Source organism: Acinonyx jubatus, chromosome A2, assembly GCF_027475565.1.
Source record: "Acinonyx jubatus isolate Ajub_Pintada_27869175 chromosome A2, VMU_Ajub_asm_v1.0, whole genome shotgun sequence".
NCBI lineage: Eukaryota > Metazoa > Chordata > Mammalia > Carnivora > Felidae > Acinonyx > Acinonyx jubatus.
In genome coordinates this window covers 6,562,406-6,585,799 of record NC_069383.1, presented here as the reverse complement: position 1 = coordinate 6,585,799, position 23,394 = coordinate 6,562,406, and the positions used below count along the sequence as shown (strand labels likewise).

General features: G+C 46.3%; 1 protein-coding gene across 1 annotated transcript in view; it reads right to left on the bottom strand.

The window, feature by feature from the left end:
- Positions 1-10,894: 10,894 nt before the first annotated feature.
- Positions 10,895-23,394, bottom strand: part of LOC106976374 (GTPase IMAP family member 1) — a 47,922-nt gene continuing 35,422 nt past the window's right edge. The window contains exons 2-3 of the mRNA XM_053217897.1: positions 13,246-13,294; positions 10,895-12,007 (exon numbers count right to left, since the gene is read on the bottom strand). Of these exons, the coding sequence (XP_053073872.1) occupies positions 11,133-12,007; positions 13,246-13,288 (918 nt within the window). The 5' untranslated portion in view covers positions 13,289-13,294 and the 3' untranslated portion in view covers positions 10,895-11,132. The remainder of the gene's footprint in view (positions 12,008-13,245; positions 13,295-23,394) is intronic.

Below are 23,394 nucleotides of genomic sequence, written 5' to 3'. Positions count from 1 at the left end.
ATGCTCAAAGCCATTTTGCCCAAAGGGACATATACCTCTCCCAGTTTTCCTCAAACACCCATGAGTTTAGACTGTACTTTTAATTAATCTCGAGGATAAAGGAAGCACACTACTAAGAAGCTCACAATCCCTCACAATCCCTTCTCCCCAGGAGAAGGGACCAAGATGGTGGAGTAGCATGGAAGTTTTCTGCTTCTCTCATTCCTGAAATTCAGCTAGATCAGCACAAAAGTATTTTTCACACTAGAAAATTTATCTGAGGATCAACATAACAATCTGCATAACCTGAGCCACAGAACTTGGCAGATACACAGGACGTGATTTGGGAGAGAGAGAAGCCATGGAGGATAGGGAGTTGTTTTTGCTTGTGGAGATAGGACAGAAACAGGGGATAGAATACAGGAAAACACTCCCCCGAAAGGCAACTGTAGAGAAAGAGAAAGAGTGGAAACAAAAAAAGGGACTGAACAAGAAAGCAAGAAAGGAGAAAGTAGACTTTCAATACCATTAAGAAGAAGGACCCTATAAACAAGGAAGCCCAGAGTTGGAAACTCTGTACCTCGGTACCTGGTGGTGATCTGGTGGGAAGGGTGAATCCCCAGGAGCGAGGTCCGAGGGCTCCGAGGGCCACGTGGGGAGAAGCAGTTCCCCTGCTAAGAGAACATTTGGTAGAGGTCGTGTGGCTTCCCCACAGGTAAGTGTCCCAGTGGACCCTGGAGAACAGCTGTTTGTTGGTTTTGGAACAAAGGCATTATGGGGCAGTGAAGTCTGGCACCAGATGTGTGTTGTGATTTACCACAATCCCTGAGACGCTGCTGCTACATGACTGGGTGAAAGTCTTGTGGGGCACATTGGTACCTGGCTGTAGGCTCTGGGCATCTGCAGCAGGTGGTCCCGTGAATGTTCCCAGGGGTGGCGAGCACCTGGCCATTGCTTGGCAAGACCCTCCCACGGAGGGTTGGAGTGGGTCCACGACTAAGGGACCTCAGAAATGAGGGGTTTGGAAACACAGCCCCTTCTGAGATGAAATTCAGAAGGGAGGTGCCACCTCATGGCTTGGTCACAGTGTAGAAGTGGGGAGTGGATGGATGCTGGAGAAAAAGGAAGGTTGCATGTTTTTAATTATCAAATGTTTTCCTACTTTTTATTTCCTTTTTTCCCTCTTCTTTCCCTTTTTTCTCTACTCTGTCAAGCTTCTTTCAACAACCAGACCAAAACACACCTAGGATCTAGCATCCTTCATTTGATTTTTTTGTGTGTTGTTTAAAATTTTTAAATTTTTTAAATAATTCCTTTACTTCTTCCAAAATGAAGGAATTCACTGAAAAGAAAGGACAGGAGGAAATGCTCCCGACAAACAAGCAAAATGTCTGAACCAGAATTTAGAGTCCCGATAATACGAATATTAGCTGGGTTTGAAAAAAGCATAGATTCCCTTTCTGTGGAGATAAAAGAAGTAAAATTTGCCATCATGAAATTAAAAATGCTAGAACTGAGATGCAATCTCATATGGTTGCCACGGTGGCAAGGATGGATGCAGCAGAGCAGGGAATCGATGATGCAGAGGACAAACTTATGGAGGTTAATGAAGCAGGAAAAAAAAGAGGGAAACTAAGGCAAAAGAGCATGATATAAGATTTAGAGAACGTGGTGACTCATTCAAAAGGAACAACATCCGAATAATAGGGGTGCCAGAAAATGAAGACAGAGAACACAGAGAAGGTTTATGTGAGGAAATCATACCAGAACACTTTCCTACCCTGAGGAAAGACAGATATCAAAACCCAGGAAGCACAGAGAACTCCCATCAGATTCAAGGAAAACCAACTATCAACAAGTCATTTCATATTCAAATTCACAAAATAAAGAGACAAGGAAAGAATTGTGAAAGCAGCAAAGGAAAAAAGCCCTTAACCTACAAGTGCAACCAGATCAGGTTCTCAGCAGACCTATCCACAGAAATTGGCAGGACAGAAAGGAGTGGCGGGATATATTCAATGTGCTGAACTGGAAAAGCAAGCAGCCCAAAGCTCTTTATTCAGCAAGGCTGTTTGTTCAAAATAGAAAGAGAGATAAAGTGTTTCCCAGACACAGGAAAACTATAGACGTTTGTGAAAAGCAATCAGCCTGGAACGAAATTGTGTGGGGGACTCTCTCAGGGGAGAAAAGGTGAACCAAAGCAAAAAAAAGACAAAAGCAACAAAGACCAGAGAACACCACCAGAAACTCAAACTCTACAGGCAACACAATGGCAATAAATTCATATCTTTCAGTACTCACTCTACATGTCAATGGACTAAATGCTCTAGTCTGTCATGACAAGGCTGTCATGTTTTCACAAATCCTTCTAGACAAACAGTCTAGAAGCTCTTTGTTCAGGTTTTTCTCTATACTGTGTGAAGCATTAGCATGTATCAGAGCCACCGGGAAGGCTTGTTAAAGTACAAAGCCTGATTCAGTAGGCTCGGGGTGGAGCTTGAGAATCTGCATTCCCTACAGGTTGTGTTGTTTGCAGGTGTTGCCCATGCTGCTCGTCTGGGACCATAGCTTCAGAGTGACCGCCTAGTCGCAAATAATCTCACATTTGAAAGGGACAAAGTCATTTCAATCATATTCAAGGCATTTCCTTCGTTCCAAATGTTACCAGCTAGATTCAGAATACTGAAGACTCCTCCTCTCCAAGATTCACAAGTATACATGCAAAGAACTAAATCAAATAAGGCAAAATACCAGATTTCTATCAAAAGTCTAGGACTGCCTAGTAAAGAGGGAGTGGAGACCAGAGCAGGGGCCAAAACCCAAAGTTGGAAAACTTTATTCTTCTCCCTGAATGGAACAGAGCTAGTCGCACATCCTGGGGCCATCTGACAACCAGATTTACTGTCCAAGAAGGTGACTCAGCTGGGACCTGCCAGAAAGAATTTCTTTGGTGTGTATACAGAATGGAATAAGGGACCAAAAGTGTGGGTCACGTCTGGCCCCAGTAAGCTAAGACGGAGAAACTACCATCTGTTTCATGCTTTTAAACAGTAAAACATAATAGGAAAAAGTGGTCTACTGAACTATCCTAACATTCTCACATTCTGAAACAGATCAATCACTGTCTTTCATGAGGAGATCATTTATGAAGGGCTCGCAGCAGAGTTTCTGCTTCCCTGGGGTGAAGGTGGAGGGATCAGCACTTTCTCCTCTGAGCCAGAGAGAGGAGAGTCACCTCTCGTATCCTTCTCTGTGAATTTCAAAAAAAATGCTAATGAGGTGCCTGGGTGGCTCAGTTGGTCAAGCATCTGACTACTGGTTTCCTTTACCTGAGGTCATGATCTCATGGTTTCCTGAATTGGAGCCCTGAGTAGGGGTCCATGCTGACAGTAGAAGGCCTGCTTGGGATTCTGTCTCTCCTTCTCTCTCTGCCCCTCCCCCTTTGTGCTATCTCGGGTTCTCTCAAAATAATAAATAAACTTTAGGGGAAAAAGGAGGTGGGATTATACCAGGTGGGCCTGACCTAATCAAAAAATATTTAAAAGCAAGAGATTCTCCCAATGGAGAGAATATCCATGTTGAATATCGTATTGAGAACTGCCTATCAAGAGGGGCAGCCAGGGTGACCCTCTGGGAGGAGGAACTCAGTCCTACAACCACAAGCAACTCAATGCTGCCAACAACTTGAATGAATTTGGAAAAAGACCTTGGACTCCACAGAGGACACCACTGAGCAGCTGACTCGTTGACTGAAGCTTCAAGCAACTCTGAGCACAGGACCCAGTCAGGCCTTGCCTAGACTCCAGACCCCCAGAGATGGAGCCAATAAGCATATGTTATTTCAAGTTGCTACGTTGGAGGTCATTTGTTAGGCACCGATAAAAAAGTAATGCACTTGTTATATTTATAGTGAGTTTCTTTTAAATAGCATGTGGTTGGCCTTGCTTTTTAATCCAGTCCTACAGTCCCTGCTTTTTATTCCGGGGTGTTTAGACCATTCATCACAGTCTACATGGAAGTACTATTAGACCACTTCACATGTCGTTTAAGGAACTTACACTAGTGTACTTAACAATTTCTCCCTCCCGGGTGTTGTCATGCCTGACTTTCACATACATTGTAGGTCCCTCAATACACTATTACTATTTTTGTTTTAGACAATTATTTTTTAGAACTATAAAATGTAAGCTACAAAATGTCTTTTGTATTATCTTCCTTTTTGCCATTTCTGGAGCTTTTTATTTCTTTAGGTAAATACAAATTTCTGTCCGGTATCACCTTCATTCCTTCTGGATGAGGAAATTCCTCCAATATTTGTTGTAGCACAGGTAAGTCAACAGTGATTCCGCTCAGCTTCTTTGAGGCAGCCTTTAGCTCACTTTTATATTTGAAAGCTATTTTTATTGCTTAGAGAATTCTGGGCTGACACTTTTGTTCTTTCAGTAATATAAAGATGTCACTCAATTGTCTTTCGGATTGCAAGCTCTGACAAGGAATCATCTGTGATTACAATCTTTATTCCTCTCATATAATGTGCCTTTTACACTGCAGTTATTTTTAAGTCTTCCTCTTTATCTTTGGTTTCTAGCAGTTTGAGTATGAAGTGCCTAGATTTTTATTTGTTTGTTTCTGTATTTATCCTGCTCAAGCTTCTCTGGGACTCTTGGATCTGTGTCTTGGTGTCTTCCCTTGTTTTTACAAACGTCTGAACCATTATCTCTTCAAATGTTTCTTCTGTTCATTCTCTTTTTTTCTTCTTCTGGTACTTCGGATATATGTGTGTTAACCTGTTTGATTTGCCTTGCAGCTCCCAGATACTCTGTTCTCTTTTTCTTTTTCTCACTCATTTTTAACTTTTGTTTTCATTTGAAGAATTTCTATTCTCTCTTCTTCAAATTCACTGACTCATGTTGAGTCATCTGTGTTGATTGATGTACCTGCTAGGGAATACTTCATCTCTGATAGTGCTTTTGACTTCTACCACGTATGTTTGATTCTTATGGTTTTCATCTGTCTGTTGAAATTTCCCCATCTTTTATTTCATGTTGTCCAGTTTTTCTTCAGTCCTTGTTGTTATTTTAAAATCCCTGTTCAGTTTCTGGACATTTCTGAGTCTACCCTGTTGTTGTGTTTTATTTTTGTTCTCCTGCTTTTAAAACAAATTTCATAATTTTATTAAATTGTAGACATAGGAGGAAAGGAGCAAATGAAATAAATAATATTGATGCCTAGATACAGAATCCCTTGTCCTCCATCAGGCTGTTAGGGTGGGATTTGAGTCAGCCCACAGGGAATTGGACCGGTTGGGATTGTTGCTACAATTATCGATGGAGCAGCTAAGGCCCCATATTTCTCTAGGGTGCCTTGAACTTAGTGTGGGCACTCAGATGGCATGTGGTTTTACTCAGTGTTTTCATCCTGTTTACCTTCAGCTTCCAGTCATCCCTACACACTCTGCTTCCCAGAATGTCTCCAGGCCCGTGATGGATGGCTGGTGCTTGTCAATCATTGCTCCTATGGCGTGTGGGGGCAGGGCAGCACATATGTCTGTTGTCCTGGTCCAGCCTGAGGCTTAAGCATGGCCTGTGCACCTGGGCCTGGGGATGTGGACTTTCTCAGTAGGTCTGACTGTACTAGGGTTCTCAAGAGAAACAGAAACAGGTGGAAAGATATCAATATCTATAACTACCAAATCTATCTATTTCTCTCTCTATCTCTCTATTTATCGATGTAGATATATATCTATATCTACAGATACTGGTATCTTTTCACATTTGCACTTTGTAACTGGCATCTAATCATATCCTACCTTATACTTCCACTAGCTCCCAGGAATATACACACAATAATGTGCAGTATTTATTATTGTGAAAAATACCTGTGGAGTATGTATGAGTGTGAAATGTATCTGTTTATGAAATCTTTTTTTTTTAATTTCTGCGTATTTACTATTACGAAAAGTTTCCTCTTGGATTTGATGATTCTGTATCACAGTTTTATGGAATTTAACCTACAAAGTGGTTTCATCATATTATTTCATCATATGCAAAAGCTATCAAGATGAACATTAATGTGATCATGTCAATAAAGAAACGGAACCCCTTTCGGCCCCACCTCTTGGAGCAGGTGCATAGGGATGGCTCTGAGACAAACACAAGTCCGGGGCCACGTGCCACACCCTGCTCTCTCCGCTACTCCTTCTAACACGCCCTTGCGATGTCCCAAGTAGGGCTTTTTACCCGTGGGTGTCGAAGCCTTCCTTTGATTCAAGCATACATTTCTGTATGCGAATTTAAAAGCCATAATACTTATATTTATTTTAAATCCCATTTCTATATGCAAACAAGACAGAAACAAACAACAATTGGAGGGCGTGTGTGGACACGTGGTCACGAGACAACGTGAAATGAAAGAATGACGGGTTAAAGTCAGCCCCACAGTGCGTGCTCGTGCACACGCGGCCCTGGAGGCAGAGCTGGGGACAGCGGCCGTTCCCCCAACCCCGGCCCCCTCCCTGTTGCCCCGCGGGTCCCTGAGTTGCCGGGTTACCGAAGGGATTCCCCCCTCGCTCAGAGCCCTCGTGTGAGCCCCGCAGGGCCGCTGAGGACACTAAAGATGGAGATTAATGGCGGACTCCGCCCAGTGGCACTTCACCGAGCCCAGCTCACTGCAAGGGCCACCAGGGCCCTCAGGCCTCCTGACCACAGCTCACCACAACCCCGAAGTCCAAGCTGCCACCCCCACTCTGGCGCCCCAGGAACTAGTGGCATCTAAGCACAGGCACGCGCGGGCCCTTCTAATCCACGTGGAACTGGGATGGCCCTAGGGGTCCCCCCAACAACCACCTTCTCCACGTGGAGCTGCCCCCACCTCCCGCCAACACCACCTTTCTTCCCGCCCCTGAACCCTGGGCCAGGTGAGTAGGTGCCTCCTGTTGCATCCACACCTCCGGACTAGAGCATGGCTGATTTGAAGAGAGGAGCCAACTTCCTTGAAAGTGTTTTGTCACATTCTGACAGAGCAATAAGGAAACCCTATGGGTTTGGTTACACAACCTAAGGATGCCACCTGATTTTCTAATGATGTGGCGGTCAAGCACTTTCATGGGCTGGCCTACCCCCATTAAACTCCATGGTACCACCATAGCAGTGGAATGTCGGGGTGTGAGGCTTTCCAGCAGTGCACCTGTGGCTCCCTCTTTCTCCATTGTGTGAGACGACCTCTGGGTTTTGTGTTGTTTTGTTTTATTTGTTTGTTTGTTTTGTTTTTTTGCATAGTAATCCATTTGAGAAGCACAATTAAGACATTCCCCAAACTTTGACTTCACTTTGGAAAGACATCAGCCATAATAAGTGCTAGAAACTTGGGAACTGTGCTATTTTCAGTATAGTTATTTCTCTTTTTTGGCAGTAAATTATTGTAAAGGAAATAAACCAATGTGTCAGAAGTAAACATTAATATGTATGACCCTGACATCACTTTCACGGGTGATAATAAAACATCCAAGGGTCACAAAGGGCCAGATCTAGCCGGGTATAAGAACTAGGACAGTATTCAGGAGGGTCAGTGTCTGCTTTGGTCTGAATGTTTGGGCCCCCCCACAGGTTTCATATATTGAAAATTTCGTGCCCAAGAGGATGGTTTTAGGAGCTGGGGCCTTTGGAAGGTGAGTCAGTCAAGAGGGTAGATCCCATATGACTGAGAATTGTGCCCTTCTACAAGAGGCCCCAGAAAGCTGACTCATCCCTTCCACCATGTGAGGACACAGCCAGAAGTCAGCAGCCTGCAACCCAGAGAGGTCTCTCACCAGATCCTGACTGAAATCACATCTCCATCTTGGACCTCCAACCTCTAGAACCATGGGGAAAATTCTTCTGCTATTTAGAAGTGGCCCAGTCTGCGCTTTTTTAAATTTTATTTTTTATTTTTTTAATATGAAATTTATTGTCAAATTGGTTTCCATACAACACCCGGTGCTCATCCCAACACGTGCCCTCCTCAATGCCCATCACCCCTCGCGTCCCTCCCACCCCACATCAACCCACAGTTTATTCTCAGTTTTTAAGAGTCTCTATTGGTTTGGCTCCCTCCCTCTCTAATGTTTTTTTTTTCCTTCCCCTCCCCCATGGTCTTCTGTTAAGTTTCTCAGGATCCAGATAAGAGTGAAAACATATGGTATCTCTCTTTCTCTGTATGACTTATTTCACTTAGCATAACACTCTCCAGTTCCATCCGTGTTGCTACAAAAGGCCCTATTTTATTCTTTCTCATTCCCAAGCAGTATTCCATTGTGTATATGAGACACAATTTCTTTATCCATTCATCAGCTGATGGACATTTAGGCTCTTTCCATAATTTGGCTATTGTTGAGAGTGCTGCTATAAATATTGGGTACAAGTGCCGCTATGCATCAGCACTCCTGTACCCCTTGGGTAAATTCCTAGCAGTGCTATTGCTGGTCATAGGGTAGTTCTATTTTTAATTGTGTGAGGAACCTCCACAGTTTTCCGGAACAGCTGCACCAGTTTGCGTTCCTACCAACAGTGCAAGAGGGTTCCCGTTTCTCCACATCCTCTCCAACATGTATAGCCTCCTGATTTGTTCATTTTAGCCATTCTGACTGGCGTGAGGTGGTATGTCAGTGTGGTTTTGATCTGTATTTCCCTGATGAGGAGTGATGTTGAGCATCTTTTCATGTGCCTGTTGGCTATCTGTATGTCTTCTTTAGAGAAGTGTCTGTTCATGTTTCCTGCCCATTTCTTCACTGGAGTATTTGTTTTTCAGGTGTGGAGTTTGGAGAGTTCTTTATAGATTTTGGATACTAGCCCTTTGTCTCATATGTCATTTGCAAACATCATTTCCCATTCTGTTGGTTGCCTTTCAGTTTTGTTGCTTGTTTCCTTTGCAGTGCAAAAGCTTTTTATCTTCATGAGGCCCCAAAAGTTCATTTTTGCTTTTAATTCCCTTGCTTTTGGAGATGTATCACGTAAGAAATTGCTGCAGCTGAGGTCAGAGAGGTTTTTTCCTGCTTTCTCCTCTAGGGTTTTGATGGTTTCCTGCCTCACATTCAGGTCCTTTACCCATTTTGAATTTATTTTTGTGAATGGTGTACGAAAGTGGTGTCATTTCATTCTTCTGCATGTTGCTGTCCAGTTCTCCCAGCATCATTTGTTAAAGAGACTTTTTTCCATTGGATATTCTTTCCTGCTTTGTCAAAGATGAGTTGGCCATACTTTTGTGGGTCCAATTCTGGAGTCTCTATTCTATTCCATTGGTCTATGTGTCTATTTTCGTGTCAATACCATGCTGTCTTGATGATTACAGCTTTGTAGTAGAGGCTAAAGTCTGGGATTGTGATGCCTCCTGCTTTGGTCTTCTTCTTCAATATTACTTTGGCTAATCAGTGACTTTTTTGGTTCCATACAAATTTTAGGATCGCTTGTTCTAGCTTCAAGAAGAATGCTGGTGCAATTTTGATTGGGATTGCATTGAATGTGTAGATAACCTTGGGTAGTATTGACATTTTCACAATATTTATTCTTCCAATCCATAAGCATGGAATGTTTTTCCATTTCTTTGTATCTTCTTCAATTTCCTTCATAAGCTTTCTATAGTTTTCAGCATCCACATCTTTTACATCTTTGCCTAGGTTTATTCCTAGGTATTTTATGCTTCTTGGTTCAATTGTGAATGGGATCAGTTTCTTTATTTGTCTTTCTGTTGCTCCATTATTGGTGTATAAGAACGCAACTGATTTCTGTACATTGATTTTGTATCCTGCGACTTTACTGAATTCATGTATCAGTTCTAGCAGATTTTTGGTGGAATCTATCGGGTTTTCCATGTATAATATCATGTCATCTGCAAAAAGTGAAAACTTGACTTCATCTTTGTCAATTTTGATGTCTTTGATTTCCTTTTGTTGTCTGATTGCTGATGCTAGACCTTCCAACACCATGGTAAACACAGCGGTGAGAGTGGACATCCCTGTCATGATCCTGATCTCAATCCCTCAGAAATACAAGCAATTCTCAGGGAATACCATGAAAAATTATATGCCAACAAATTGGACAACCTGGAAGAAATGGACAAATTCCTAAGCACCCACACACTTCCAAAACTCAAACGGGAAGAAATAGAAAATTTGATCAGCTATCAAAAATCTCCCAACAACTAAGTGTCCTGTACCACATGGTTTCCCTGGGGAATTCTACCAGACATTTAAAGCAGAGATAATACTTATCCTTCTCAAGCTGTTACAAAAAATAGAAGGGGAAGGAAAACTTGTAGACTCATCCTATGAAGCAAGCATTACTTTGATTCCTAAACCAGACAGATACCCAACAAAAAAAGAGGACTACAGGCCAATATCCCTGATAAATATGGATGCAAAAATTCTCAGTAAGATACTAGCAAATCAAATTCAACAGCATATAAAAAGAGTTATTTACCATTTTCAAGTGGGATTCATTTCTGGGCTGCAGGGCTGGTGCAACATATGCAAATCAATCAGTGTGCTACATCACATGAATAAAAGAAAAGAAAAGAACCATGTGATCCTGTCAATCAGTGCAGAAAAACCATTTGACAAAATTCAGCATCCTTTCTTTAAAAATACCCTGGAGAGTGTTGGGATAGAAGGAACATACTTAAACACCATAAAGGCCATTTATGAAAAGCCCACAGCTAATATCATCCTTAATGGGGAAAAACTGAGAGCTTTCCTGTTGTTTTTTTTTTTTAATAGCAACTCAAGCGGAGTAAGACAGTGTCTACGTTTTGATAAATGCTCACACACACACACAAATGTTTGTTTCCCTTTGCCACGAATCCACTCTATATAAAACACTACCAGTCAATGCACTATTTTTTCAAGAAGGAAAAATACCTCCAAACTACTAAAATGAATTAAGGACATTTGAAAGTTAACCACATTTATTTGAATAGTGTACATATAGTCAAAAGTGACATTTGAATGCTAAAAGTGAACTTGAGCCTTTGCAAAGTCGACACAGTGTCCAAGGCGTCCTGAGTCATTAAGACTCCCAGTCTGAAACTCCAGGTTTCCTTTGAAAGTGGGTTTAAGTTCCCCTCAGCGCCTTGACCCAGCCCCTTTACCCTCCAGGCTCCCCACATTTGGAAGGGCAGCTCCTTCAATCTGGGCCTGGAGCCACCCTCTGGAGAAGCAGCAGGACAAGTAACAGTGCGCCCCCCAGCAGCAGGAGCGCCAGCGGCCACCCCCGCCTCGCGGCCTCCAGCCAGCGCCGCCCCCGCCCCCACTCCCGCCTCCACCCACGCCCCAAACCGCCGCGGGCCGCCAGCCGCGCGGCCACCAGGCGGAGCGTGTCCTCGGGACGCGCGTGGCGCCGGGCCCACGCCAGGCCGTACACGTCGTCGGTGAAGGGCGCGCCGTCGTGCTCCAGCGCCAGCCGCTCCACCAGCGCCAGCAGCTCGCCCACCTGCGCATCGCGCTCGGCGCCCTCCGCCCGGTTGTCCAGGGCGCACACGCGGCCGCCGCACTCGGCCACCAGGGCCCGCAGCGCGCGGTTGTCGGTGGCGCGCACGTAGTCGTGCAGCGAGCCCCCCTCCAGGTCCTCCCGGCGCGTGAAGACGACCACGGCGCGCGCCAGGACGCCGGCGCCGAACAGCTCGCGGACGCCGCGCGCCGCCTCCTCGTCCTGGGCGGTGAAGCGGCCCAGCTGCGTGACCAGCAGCAGCGCGTGCGGCCCGGGCGCCGAGAGCAGGTAGCAGCTGGCCCGCTGGGTGCAGTCCGGGTCCGCGTGCCGGCCTTGGGCGGTGAAGAGGTCGGGGGTGTCGGTGACCTCCACGCGCCACCCGGCCCAGCTGCGGCTCCCCAGGGCGCAGCTTCTGGTCACCGGGGTGGCCGCGAGCCTGGACGGGAAGAGCCTGTGGCCCAGGATGCTGTTGCCCGTGGCGCTCTTCCCCACTCCGGTCCGGCCGGCCAGGATGAGCCTGAGCCTGAGCTCCTGCGCGAGCGGCTGCTGCTGGTCGTCCAGGTCCTGGGAACCTGTGAGGACAGAGTAGGCGTGGGTCGCCGGCCTGAGAGCGCGCGTCCTGCTCCACCGGGGCTCCGGGGTGCCCCCTGAACCGAGGAGGGCACGGACGCCTCCCGCTTCTGCTTGTCCAACCAGGCCTTTCCCAGTCGCTCAGGTTAGAGCTTGTGCGACTCCGGGGGCATCTTTAGCCACTTTCTTCCATCTTTGCCTTCAGTGCGTGCACCTGTCCCCCAGTCCATGCTCAGGCACCGGGTGCACACTGCTCTGGAGGGTCCCCCTCGACGGTCGCAGGCCATGATTTCAGCTGACATTGCCTCTGGTCGTCCGCACCTTGCAGAGCTGCTCCGTGCTTGACGACTTCCCAGGCCTCTGCCAGACTTCTCCCAGGGGCCATCCCAGCGAGGAGATGCGGGAGGGCACAGAAGGCCAGGGAGTGAAGGGCTGTCTGGAGTCCCAGACAACCCGAGTTGGAATCACAGCCCTGCATGTGCCAGCTGTGGAACCCTGGGCAAGTTTAGTCTAAGCGTTCAACGTCTTCTGCATAATGGGAGGGGTGACAGAGAGTTGTGTCTCCCAGGGTTGCTCTGAGTATTAGGTGACAGGATCTCTTTCCTTCTTCCCTTCCTCCACTTCTCCTCCTCCTCCCTCTTCTCTCTAGGAAACCTGCTTCCAGTAAGACACAGTTAACCCTCCATCCTTGTTCATGGACACAGTCTACCTGGTAAACCGTGTTCCCTCTAGTCCATGATCTCAACCCTCCACATCTTCTGTGGGGATCGGAGTAGATGTATTATCCTCCTTGTACACTTTGGGACCCAAGGCACAGGCTAGTCAAGGCACTTAAATCCTACAGTAGGGCAAGGGCAGAGGTCCAGCAAAAATGCAAACCTGGGGCTCTGCTGTTTCACCCCAGCATGGGGACATGTCTAGGATTGTCTCTGTTCAGTCTTTTTTTTTTTTTAATGTTTATTTATTTTTGAGAGAGACAGAGACAGAATGCGAGTGGGTTGGGACAGAGAGAGAAGGAGACGAATCTGAAACAGGCTCCAGGCTCTGAGCTGTCAGCACAGAGCCCAACGTGGGGTTGGAACTCACGAGCTGCGAGATCATGACCTGAGCTGGAGTCAGACGCTCAACCAACTGAGCCACCCAGGTGCCCCAATGTCTCTGTTTAGTCTGGAGTTAGCGCATGGCCTTGGGACCCAGAGTTGATGCCTAGGGGCAAGTATACACTGAGATCAGTTCTTACCGTAGGCATTTTCTTCATCTCTGGCCATCTTGCGTCCTCCCATGCCCACCTGAAAGAGTTCCAAACACAACCTGTTAGTTCCTTCATTCCTTCAATCATTCATTCGTTTATCGAATAGGTATAACTACCTAAGGTGGCTCAGGCAAGGTTCAAAGAGCTGGTGACATCCCAATGAAAAGGTCATGCTTCCTGCCCTCTTCTGAACATTAGAATTTGGGGACGAACCCTGGAAGGACCTGGTTGGTGTTGGAACCAAACCATGAGAACCTTTGGTGAGCCTCGTTGGTCCTTTCAGGGACCCTGAATGCAAATGACAGAGTGGAAGTGATAACCCGTCCTCTGTGTCAGTAAGTGAGCCTTAGTTGAGAATTTCCCAGGTAATTTATGTCAGTGGCATTAACTGTAGGCACAAAGTTTTCCCAGAAGCGTCCACAGCCAGGGGAGACTTTGAAAAACCTGAGAATCAGAAATTCTCCTCAGTGACATAGGGAACAACCTTAGGGCGGTTGGCCGGGGATGGGCGGGGGTGGGGGACAAGAAGCGAGTTTGCAGTTTGCTTTTGAAAATTGGGAAAGATACCTATCTTCCATGTTGATGTGAAGAACCTGTGATCTGCTCTCCGAAGACCAAAGAATTTGGCTTGTGTCATTTGTGTAAATATGACCTGTGTGCTGGAGAGATGGGACACTCCCTTCCGGCTCCTGGTGTTCCTGCCCCGAATCTGAGGCCTCTCAAACTAAGCGATGACCCCAAGTCCGGCAGGATTTGTGACAGCTAGCCACTCAGTGATGGAGTCTGCTTGATCTCACGAGGACCTGGTCACAAGGGCGCAGCTCTGCTCTGTCTGCTTCGCCAGCCCTGTGTCCCACTCACTCCCCTTCTGGGTCAGCTGCTCCGCAGAGGACAGGTTTCAGGGCCTTTCCAGCCCACCTGTGCGCTCACCCCCATGACCACTCCTTCTCTCCCACGTTTCTGTCTGAGTCTTGTCTGTGCTCCGCTATCCATTTCAAATGCTACCTCTTCATGGCGACACCTGGCTATTGCAAGTGACCTTGCTGTGTCCCATGGGCAGCACACAAGGACAAGCAAAGGGAAGGGTTGATTGATAGCTTGTCTCTGACCCGTTAGTTGACAGGTTTGTCTTCTGCGTAACGCCGCTTGGCTCTCAAAGCCCTTGGTAAAGTTGATCCCACAGGTCTTAGGTGAGTAGTGATCTTGTGTGTAAAAATTAGCAAACTCCCATAACTGACTGCACAGCAGAACTGCAGAAACAGCCAGAAGATTCAGTGCAAAGAACAAGAATTTAGCTAAAGCAAGAAGTCCTTATCGATGATGAAAATGACCAAGTGTGCTCTAGGAAATCCACTGGACTCCTGGTCCCTATGGGACTTCCCAAAGGTTTGTGATGGTTTGGGATGGGATTTGAAAATTCTTCCAGAGTTTCTGAGAGCTGACATCTGGCGTTTAGAGGCTTGGAGTCATTGATTGATGTAGAACATGGAGACTCCTAGCATCTTAAATGCGATTAGATATTATGTAATCCCCTGCTTCCTGAACCTGCTGCCTTTTGGAAGTATCTATGTGAGTCTTTAAAATATATATTTGACCTTTTGTTTCATAGATCTGTACTTTAATAAGAAAAAAGGGGGTGCCTTTGTGGCTCAGTCTGTTAAGTGTCTGACTCTTAATTTTGGTTCAGCTTATGATCTCATGGTTTGTGGGTTTGAGCCCCTCATCAGGCTCTGTGATGATAGCAGAGAGACTGCTTGGGATTCTCTCTCTTTCTTCTTCATGTGTGCCTCCCCTGCTCACATGTCTGTCTCAAAAACAAACAAACAAATAAACAAACAAACAAACAATAAACTTAAAAAACGGTATCTCTCACCCCTCCTCCTGAGGGATTTCTTTTTTTTTTAATTTGTTTTTATTGTTTACTTATTTTCTTGAGAGACGGTGAGACAGAGCATGAGCAGGGAAAGGTCAGAGAGAGAGAGGGAGACGAAGAATCCAAAGCAGGCACCAAGCATTGAACTGACAGCACAGAATCCATCCCAGGGCTCAAAGCTTAATGGACCAAGCCACCGAGGCACCCTCCCCAACCCTCTGAGTGATTCTAATGCATTGGGTCCCTGCTCTGAGTTTCTGAGCCATTCATCCTGTCCAAGCCCTTCATTTATAGCCAGTGTGTGGGTTGGAGCTGGCTCCCAGCACACAGAGCCCTGAACAGCTTGGGCAAGGGAAGGGATGTGCAAGGACACACAAGCACGTATACTGCAGAGGTCTGAAGACCATGTTCATAACTGTTGCTGGCTCCTACAAGTCCCTGGGGGTGCACAGGGCTGAGGAGGTGGAGGGTGTGAGTGGGGTTCGGCTCACAGACACGATTTCCACTCTGCGATGTGTTCTGAGGTTAGACTCACTTGTTTGTCCTCAGAAATGTCTCTCTCCTTGGCTGCACATGCCCTCAGAGGGAGTGTCTGCAGCCTTCTCCAGCGTGCTCAGCCCTGGCAGTGCTGCTAGCAAACACCTTTCTGACCAGGCGAGCAGCAGGGCAAGATGAAGTATGTAGTCCCAAGTAAAAGTGTGTGCACTCCACGGCTGGAGAAGATGCTTACCATTTCTTCTTCCCTTGCTTGTTCTGAAACTCAGAGCTCCCTGAAAAGCCTGCAAGGGTGAAGTTATTCTTTCTAGATCCCGCTCCCCTTCCTGGGAGGTAGTAGAATGCAGGCGCCCACTCAGTGAGCTGCAACCAGGCCCTGAATTCCTTAGAGCCCCCCTACCCCCCACACTTCGTCCACTCCCCCCTGCCCCAGGTGGCTGGCTCCCTTCCTCCCCGTGCGTGCTCATCTTCTAGCAGAAGTGGTGACAGGCTCTGCTGTTGGCTGCAGAAACCCGCGACCTGGTGCTGTGCCTTGGGTTGTGAGTACAGAGGCTGTTCCTGCCAGCACAGAGCAGGGAGGAAGTCTCAGAGCCCAGGGAGGGAGGGCCCAGTGCTGAGGATTTAAAGGGACAGGACATGGGCCAGGTGGGCCAGCCAGTGGTGCCTTTGAGTTCTTTTCACTGCGCAACCCACCCCCTGCTTGGGACTGTGCTGATCCTTTCCGAAGGTCGCTGTGGCACCACATCTTGTTCCCGGGAGGGGCTGTAACCTCAGTGAAGGGCAGTTTAGATTTCTGGGGCCTGTTCTCAGTTTTGGCCCTGCCCACTACTCTTATATCCAGTTGCCGTTTGCCTTTTGGGTGTTTTCCTAGAAAATGGCCTCTTGAGAGTCTCCTTCCCCAGGAATCAGGGAGGAATCCTTGACTGGACATCAGTGTGGACAAGGCCACCAATGTGGTCCTCTCTGCCATCTCCTCATTCCTGAAGAAAAAGAGGTCTTTTCAGCTGTTAAAGATCAGACACCAGCAAGAGGATGGAATTTTCATAGGAGACTTAGTCTAGCCTGAAGTTGGTATCTCTGACCCAAGTGTCTGTTTCTCCTGTCAGGAGGTCATGAGAGAGGAAAATAGCCAATTTGTGGAGAGAAGGCTACAACAGCGTATGGTGCTATGTGCCCCGGACCTGGTTTGTTCTGGAATCAACTCTGCGATCTTGACTAACTCACTTACAGTTTCTGGAGTCAACTCTCCCCGTGTGTAGTGAGGACTTTCACTTAATCTGAAGCTAGTGTTCTGGGGCGTGATTTTTAACCAGTCTTGCCAGTTCATTCTCTCTAGTGAAGATACCTCACCCATGGCCCTCCATCTTATCCCCCCAGCTTTATTGAGATATAATTGAAATGTAACACTGTGTAATTTTAAAGGGTGCAATGTGTTGATTTGATACACTCTATATTGCAAAATAATTGTCACCACAGTATTATTAGCTAACACCTGCATCACATCACATATTTACCATTACTCTTGTTTTGAGTGAGAACATTTAAGATCATCTACTCTCTTGTAACTATTAAGGTATGATACACTGGGATGAGCTATAGTCACTCTGCTGCACGTTAGATCCCCACAACTTAATCATCTTATAACTGGAACTTTGTACTCTTTGACCAATGTCTCCCCATCCCCCCATCCAAAAGACCCTGGTCACCACCGTTCTACTCTCCATTTCTATCAGTTTGGCTTTTAAAATTCCACATAAAAGCGATATCATACAGTATTTGTTTTTCTCTATTCGACCTGTTTCGCTTACGATAATGCTCTCAAGTTCGACCCTGTTGTTGCAAATGACAAGATGTTCCTCTTTCTTTTCACAGAACAACATATATATATATATATATATATATATATATATATATATATATATATACACCCATAGTTGGACCCTTAGGTTGCTTCCACATCTTGGGTACTGTGAGCAATGCTGCAGGGAGCTTGTGAGTGCAGATCTTTCTTTGAGATCTTGCTTTCATTTCTTTTGGATAAACACCCAGAAGTGGGATTGCCATATCAAATGTAATTCTACCTATAATTTTTGGAGGACCGTCCATACTGTTTTCCACAGTGGCTGCACCAATTTGCGTCCCATGCACAGAACACAAGGCTTCCCTTTTCTCCACATCCTCCCTAATACTTGTTACCTCTTGTCTTCTTGATAGCCATTCTCTCAGGTGTGACGGGAAACCTCATTGTGGTTTTGATTTGCGTTTCCCCTGATGATGGTGATACTGAGCACATCTTCATGCACCTATGTGCCACCTGGATGTCCTCTTTGGGAAAATGCCTGTTTAGTTCCTGTGTCCTTTTTAAATAAATTGCTCGGGTTTTGCTATTAATTTTATGAGTTCTTTTTGGGTGTTAACCCTTTATCAAATATACGATTTGCAAATACTTTCTCCCATTCAGCGGGCTGCCTTTTTGTATTGTTGATGGTTTCCTTTGCCAGGCAGAAGCGTATTAGTTGGATGTAATCTCACTTGATCATTTTATCTGTCACTGTCTTTGCTTTTGTGGTCGAATCCAAAAAATTATTGACAAGACTGATGTAAAGGAGCTTACCCCCTGTTATACTCTAGGATTTCAAGTCTCTTAGATTTATTGAGGCCCATTTTATGGCCTATTGGTCATATTTAGGAGAACGTTCTCTGTGTACCTGAACAGAATGCATAATCTACTTCGTTGGGTAAAGTGCTCTAGTGTTAGGTCTAGTTGGTTTATCTGTGGGTCACATCTTCTGTTTCTGTTTTGACCTTCTGATTAGCTGTGGTACGCGGTGTTCAACGTGGACATTGAAGTCTACAGCTTGTTGTTGAATTGTCTATTTCTCCTTGACGCCCGTTATTTTTTGCTTCCTGTGTTTTGGGGCTCAATTGTGAAGTTCATGTGTGTTTATAACTATTACATCTTCAAATTCACTGAATCTTTGTTGTAGCCATTCAAATGTATCGTTGAGCTCCACTAGTAAAATTTTCATTTCAGTCATATTTTTCCGCTGCAGAATTTCTATTTTGTTGTTTCAAAAAGCAATTTCTGTATTCTTATGGACACACAGACAGCAGCAAATCAAGGCCTAGAAAGGCAGAAAGGGAATCAGTATCCAGATTCACTACACCATGTTACCTCAAATACCCAGTTTTAACAAGAACTGTAAGATGTACAACGAAACAGGAAGGTGTGACCCATATAGGGGAAAAACTCAGGCCATAGTAATTGCCTGGCAGAGGCCCTGGATGTTGGATTCAGAGACAGGGCTTCCAAAGAGCAGTTCTAAGCATGTTGAAAGAACTGAAGGAAATCAGTGTGAAAACTCCCACCACTGGTACCATACTTGATGAAAGGCTGAGAGCTTTGCCCCTGTGATCAGAGATAAGACAAGGGTATCTGCTCTGGTCGCTTCACTGCAACATTGTGCAGGGGGTTTGCGTGTTTGGTTGGACTCTCCTGGTGAAGTCTGCTTCCCCAGCAGGGTGAAACCTCTGGTGTCTCTCCTCAGAGGGTGCAGCCTGGGCCTGCACAGTCCCGGGAGGTGACAGTTGTCTTAGCCCCAGTGTGTGTGTCTTTCCCTAACCACTCTGTCTGTCCATACTATACCCGGCGGTTAAACCTACTGACCTCCAGCTGATTCCTCCCAAGATACCGTCCTCTTGCTGGAAGGTTGAGGGGACAGGGAGCCCCACCTTTGGCCACACCTCCCAGAAGGCAGTTTCCTTCCAGAGGAGCTGAGTGTGTGTTGGAAGGGAGGAAGCAGCTTATGGTAAACGTCACAGACTCACTGTTCTTACTACTATTTAGTAGATTTTTTTTTTGAAATAGGTCTTTCTTCGTTTGCTGAATGATCTTAGAACAACTTTAAGAGACTTTAATATATTTTTAAAAATATATGCGTTGCACCACTTATGGCTGTCCCACCAGTACTAGGTCTGTAGGGTTCCTCCAGGACATATGGAAGCCTGTCCTAGTTTTGGGTCAAACTCTGGCCACATTGCCACCTCCCGTCTTCTTCCTTCCTGCTGGCTGCCTGGAGTTTGCCTCGTTTTGTCTTCCCCTTGTGGTGTCTTATTATAGTTAAACGAAACAGCGTCAAAAGGGAGCCAGGCAGCAGTTACCACCGTCTTACCGACAGCCGTCTTTATACGGAGTCCCGCTGTCGTAATAACTGCAGATATGGTGAACTTGGAGAGGGTGAGAGAGACGCTGGCCTCTCCCTGTATTTCCAAAGAGTCGTTTATATTCTTTCACAGCTTGGACATCAGTCATTTCAGTGCAACTTTCACGTTCTATATCTTCCAGATAAATAAATAATAGTCAAAAATAATAAAGCTGCTTGGCTGTTTGTTACTATTTATGTTTTGAGTGAACAATTGTTAAAACTTGGGGGGACGTGGGTGGCTATTTGCTTGAGCATCTGACTCCTGGTTTCAGTTCAGGTCATGATCTCACTGTTTGTGAATTCAAGCACTGCGTCGGGCTCTGTGGTGGCAAGGAGTGAGCTTGGGATCCTCTGTCTCCCTCTTTATCTGTCCCTCCCCTCCTCACTCTCTCTCTCTCTCAAAATTAATAAATAAACTTTAATCAATCAATCAACCAGTGAACAAACAACCAGTAGAAAAATTGGTCAAAATTTTGGAAGGTAGCAGCATCCGTGTGCACCTGTTCTAATAAAGAGCAGAACTGACTTGTTCAGCCCACATCAGGGTCAAAAGAGTCAGCTGCTGTGCTTGCTTTGAATGGGCCCTGGTTGGTGATTGCCAGGAAGACGTCCACCTCATCCTCAGGCCAGCACCAGCCTGGAGAGAGATGGGAAAACAATCCTGTGCAGAGACCAGTGAGACCTCCATGCTGGGGTTCCTCCTTGGCCCTGCCTTCCTGCCCCAGTCCCTTTTGAGCACAAGAGCAGCCACAAATGAGAAGACATGAACCTGTGACCTCACCTTTGTGGCCTGATGAGTAAGACAGACTCGGGAGAGGTGAGGCAGGAAATTGCTAGGGCTGAGGTAAGATGTCTGGATTTCTGTGCACGAGTGAATTTACGAGATATCACCCTGTTGCCCATTTCTTGAAAATGCAAGGGACTGTGGGAAACAATAACAGAAAAAACTGTGCTGTGATCAGGTGCCATAAATATAACAGTCTTTCCTTTATCCCTCGTTAAAGATTTATTTACTGTGTTTATCATTTGTAATAAATCACTCGAGACACTCCACAAAGATGAGAGTGAAGCAATAAAAGATGTTAAGTTGAAACCAAAAGAAAGAAATGAAGGTAACAGCAGAAACCGTGCCAACTTTGTTGTAAATCCCAGAGAGGGCAGATCGCTGAATTCTGTCAGCTGGTCCTGGCAGCCTGTGAGTTCTTTCCCTGACCCCCATTCTCCTGAACTGCCTCTTCCACTGTTATTACTGAGGAATGGTTAAGAATCCAGGGGCCATCCAAGCAAAGGCTGTGGAGTTTGGAGGTTGGGTCTGGAAAGTCTAGGCAGATGAGTGAGGAAGGATGCTGTGTGTGTGGAGAGTAGCAGAGAAGTTGGGGTGAAACATGCCTGTGCCTTTGCTTCTTGTGTTCATGGCTGTTGGTGTTGGCTGGTAAATAAAGGTGATGTCCATAACCATCTGTAAGTGTCCATTACTGATGGCCCTTGGGACATCAAAGCCCTGGGGAAAGAAGGCACATACTCATATTCACACGTGGGTCCTCCAGCCAGGAGTCCTGGGACTGGGCCCTCCTCAAGGTCTCCCTTTGGGGACCACAGGCCCCTGTTTCACCTGGAGATTTATAACTACAGCCAACCAACACCTGAGAAGTTGTGTGGGTAAGTGGGCCCAGGCTCATGAATCATGCCGGGGGGGAGAGTCTTGGGATTCGTCCTCATTGGGAGAGGCCCAGATAGTCTCGCATGATGCTGTACTGTAGGACACTTTGAATTGAGACAATCTAGGATTTCTTATCCGTAAAGATACTGGGGCACATGGGGATTGTGTTTTTTGGGGGTCTGTTTGTGTTTGGGATTTCTCCAAGCCATCGATCTTGATCGTGGCAGAATCAGGCCCACACACTTTTCCACTGACTGATTTTCATATATTAAGGAGCCATTTTTGCTGATTAAGAGAAAACAGTCCTTTTGTGCGGTGTTGGTATTCTGTAAAAGCAAGGGATTGATTGTTGCTGCTGGGACCGGGGCCCGCTTTTACCTATGACCCCCCAGCTCATGGCACCCTGACAGTCTGCCTGTTTGCCTTAAGAGTTCAGGAGGCCCTAACCGCAATCCCAGGCCTTAAATTCCTGTGTGTCTCTTTAAAAGAAACAATTGTTAGTTTTTGTTTTGGTGTTGTATAATTGTTTCCTAAAAGAGAATTCTTTAGAGGACTGAAATGTAAATTCTGAGAAAGCCCCAAGCTCTCTCTCATCAGGGAGACCCGGGGTCTATCTGGGCCAGAAATGTGGCAGGAATGAGGAAGAATGTAGTCTAGAAGATTTGCCCTGTTCACACTGTGCCACAGAAGGGGAGACCTTTGGGTTTCTCAGAGGATGGGACAAGAAAGTAGGCAGGGGCAAGGTGGAGGGGACATACTGGATGCCTAACACTGCACAACAGGTCGTCCAAACTCCAGTTGAAACAGCTGAGACATGCATTGTGTGGTAGCTCCTGGAGTCCAAAGTCAAGATGCCAGCAGAGGCGTGCGCTCTCTGAAGCCTTGAGGGGAGGACCTTGCTTTCTTCTTCCTGGGCTCTGCTGGCAGCTGGCCATCTTGGTGCTCCTTGTTTGGAGACAGGCTACCACTCTCTCTCCTCACGCATTTCATTAGAAGCAGCAAGGAGAAACCAGGCCACATCTTTCACATTGTTCTCGGAATTCTCCTCAGCTAAATATTCAAGTTCATCACTTACATGGTCTACTCTCCACCCAGCAGCCCACCTCAGTTTAGCCCGCCTCCCTGCCCCCTGCCCCCTGCCATTTTATAGCACCTGCCGTCGTCCTTCCATGTCCAGCAGCGTGGTCCCCACCTCTCTCTGGGACCTCACCAGAAAGTGACCTGGATGTTCATCCTACCACCGACATCCTCTTAGGCCTTTCTTTTTATCATGTAACTCAGAATTCTTCGAGCCTCCATGCATTACTCAATTTCAAAACGACTCCTACATTTTAGGTAATTACCAGAGCAGGACCCTACTTCTTGTCCTTAAAATCTATATTAGTTCCCCCAGGAGCTGCTGTAACAAATGACCACAAACTGTTGCTTAAAGAGCAGAAACTTACTGTCTCATTGTTATGGCTACTGTCTCACTGGCACAGGCTACAAGTGCCAAACCGAGACGTTCCCAGGGCCATACTCTCCATGAAGTCTCTGGGGAAGGATCCTTCTTTGCTGCGTCTTAGCTTCTGGTGCTGGCTGGCCTGCTTTGTTCTTTGCCTTCTAGGTGCTTCACTCCAATCTCTGCCTCTTTTGTCACATGGTGTTCTCTGTGTGTATCTGTGTGTAAACTTCTCTCACTGTGAATGAAACGATTCCAGGCATTGGAGTAGGGCTCAACCTTAACTTCATGACATGACATCACAGAGACCGTGCTCCAAAGAAGGTCACATTCTCAGGTACCCGGAGTTAGGACTTCTTTAGGAGGACACAATTCAACCTAGGATGGATGGTAACAGAGCGACAGTGTGTGCAGTGTGAGGGTACAGTACCCCTGATCTCTTCCTCTCCAGTCCTCGTTGCAG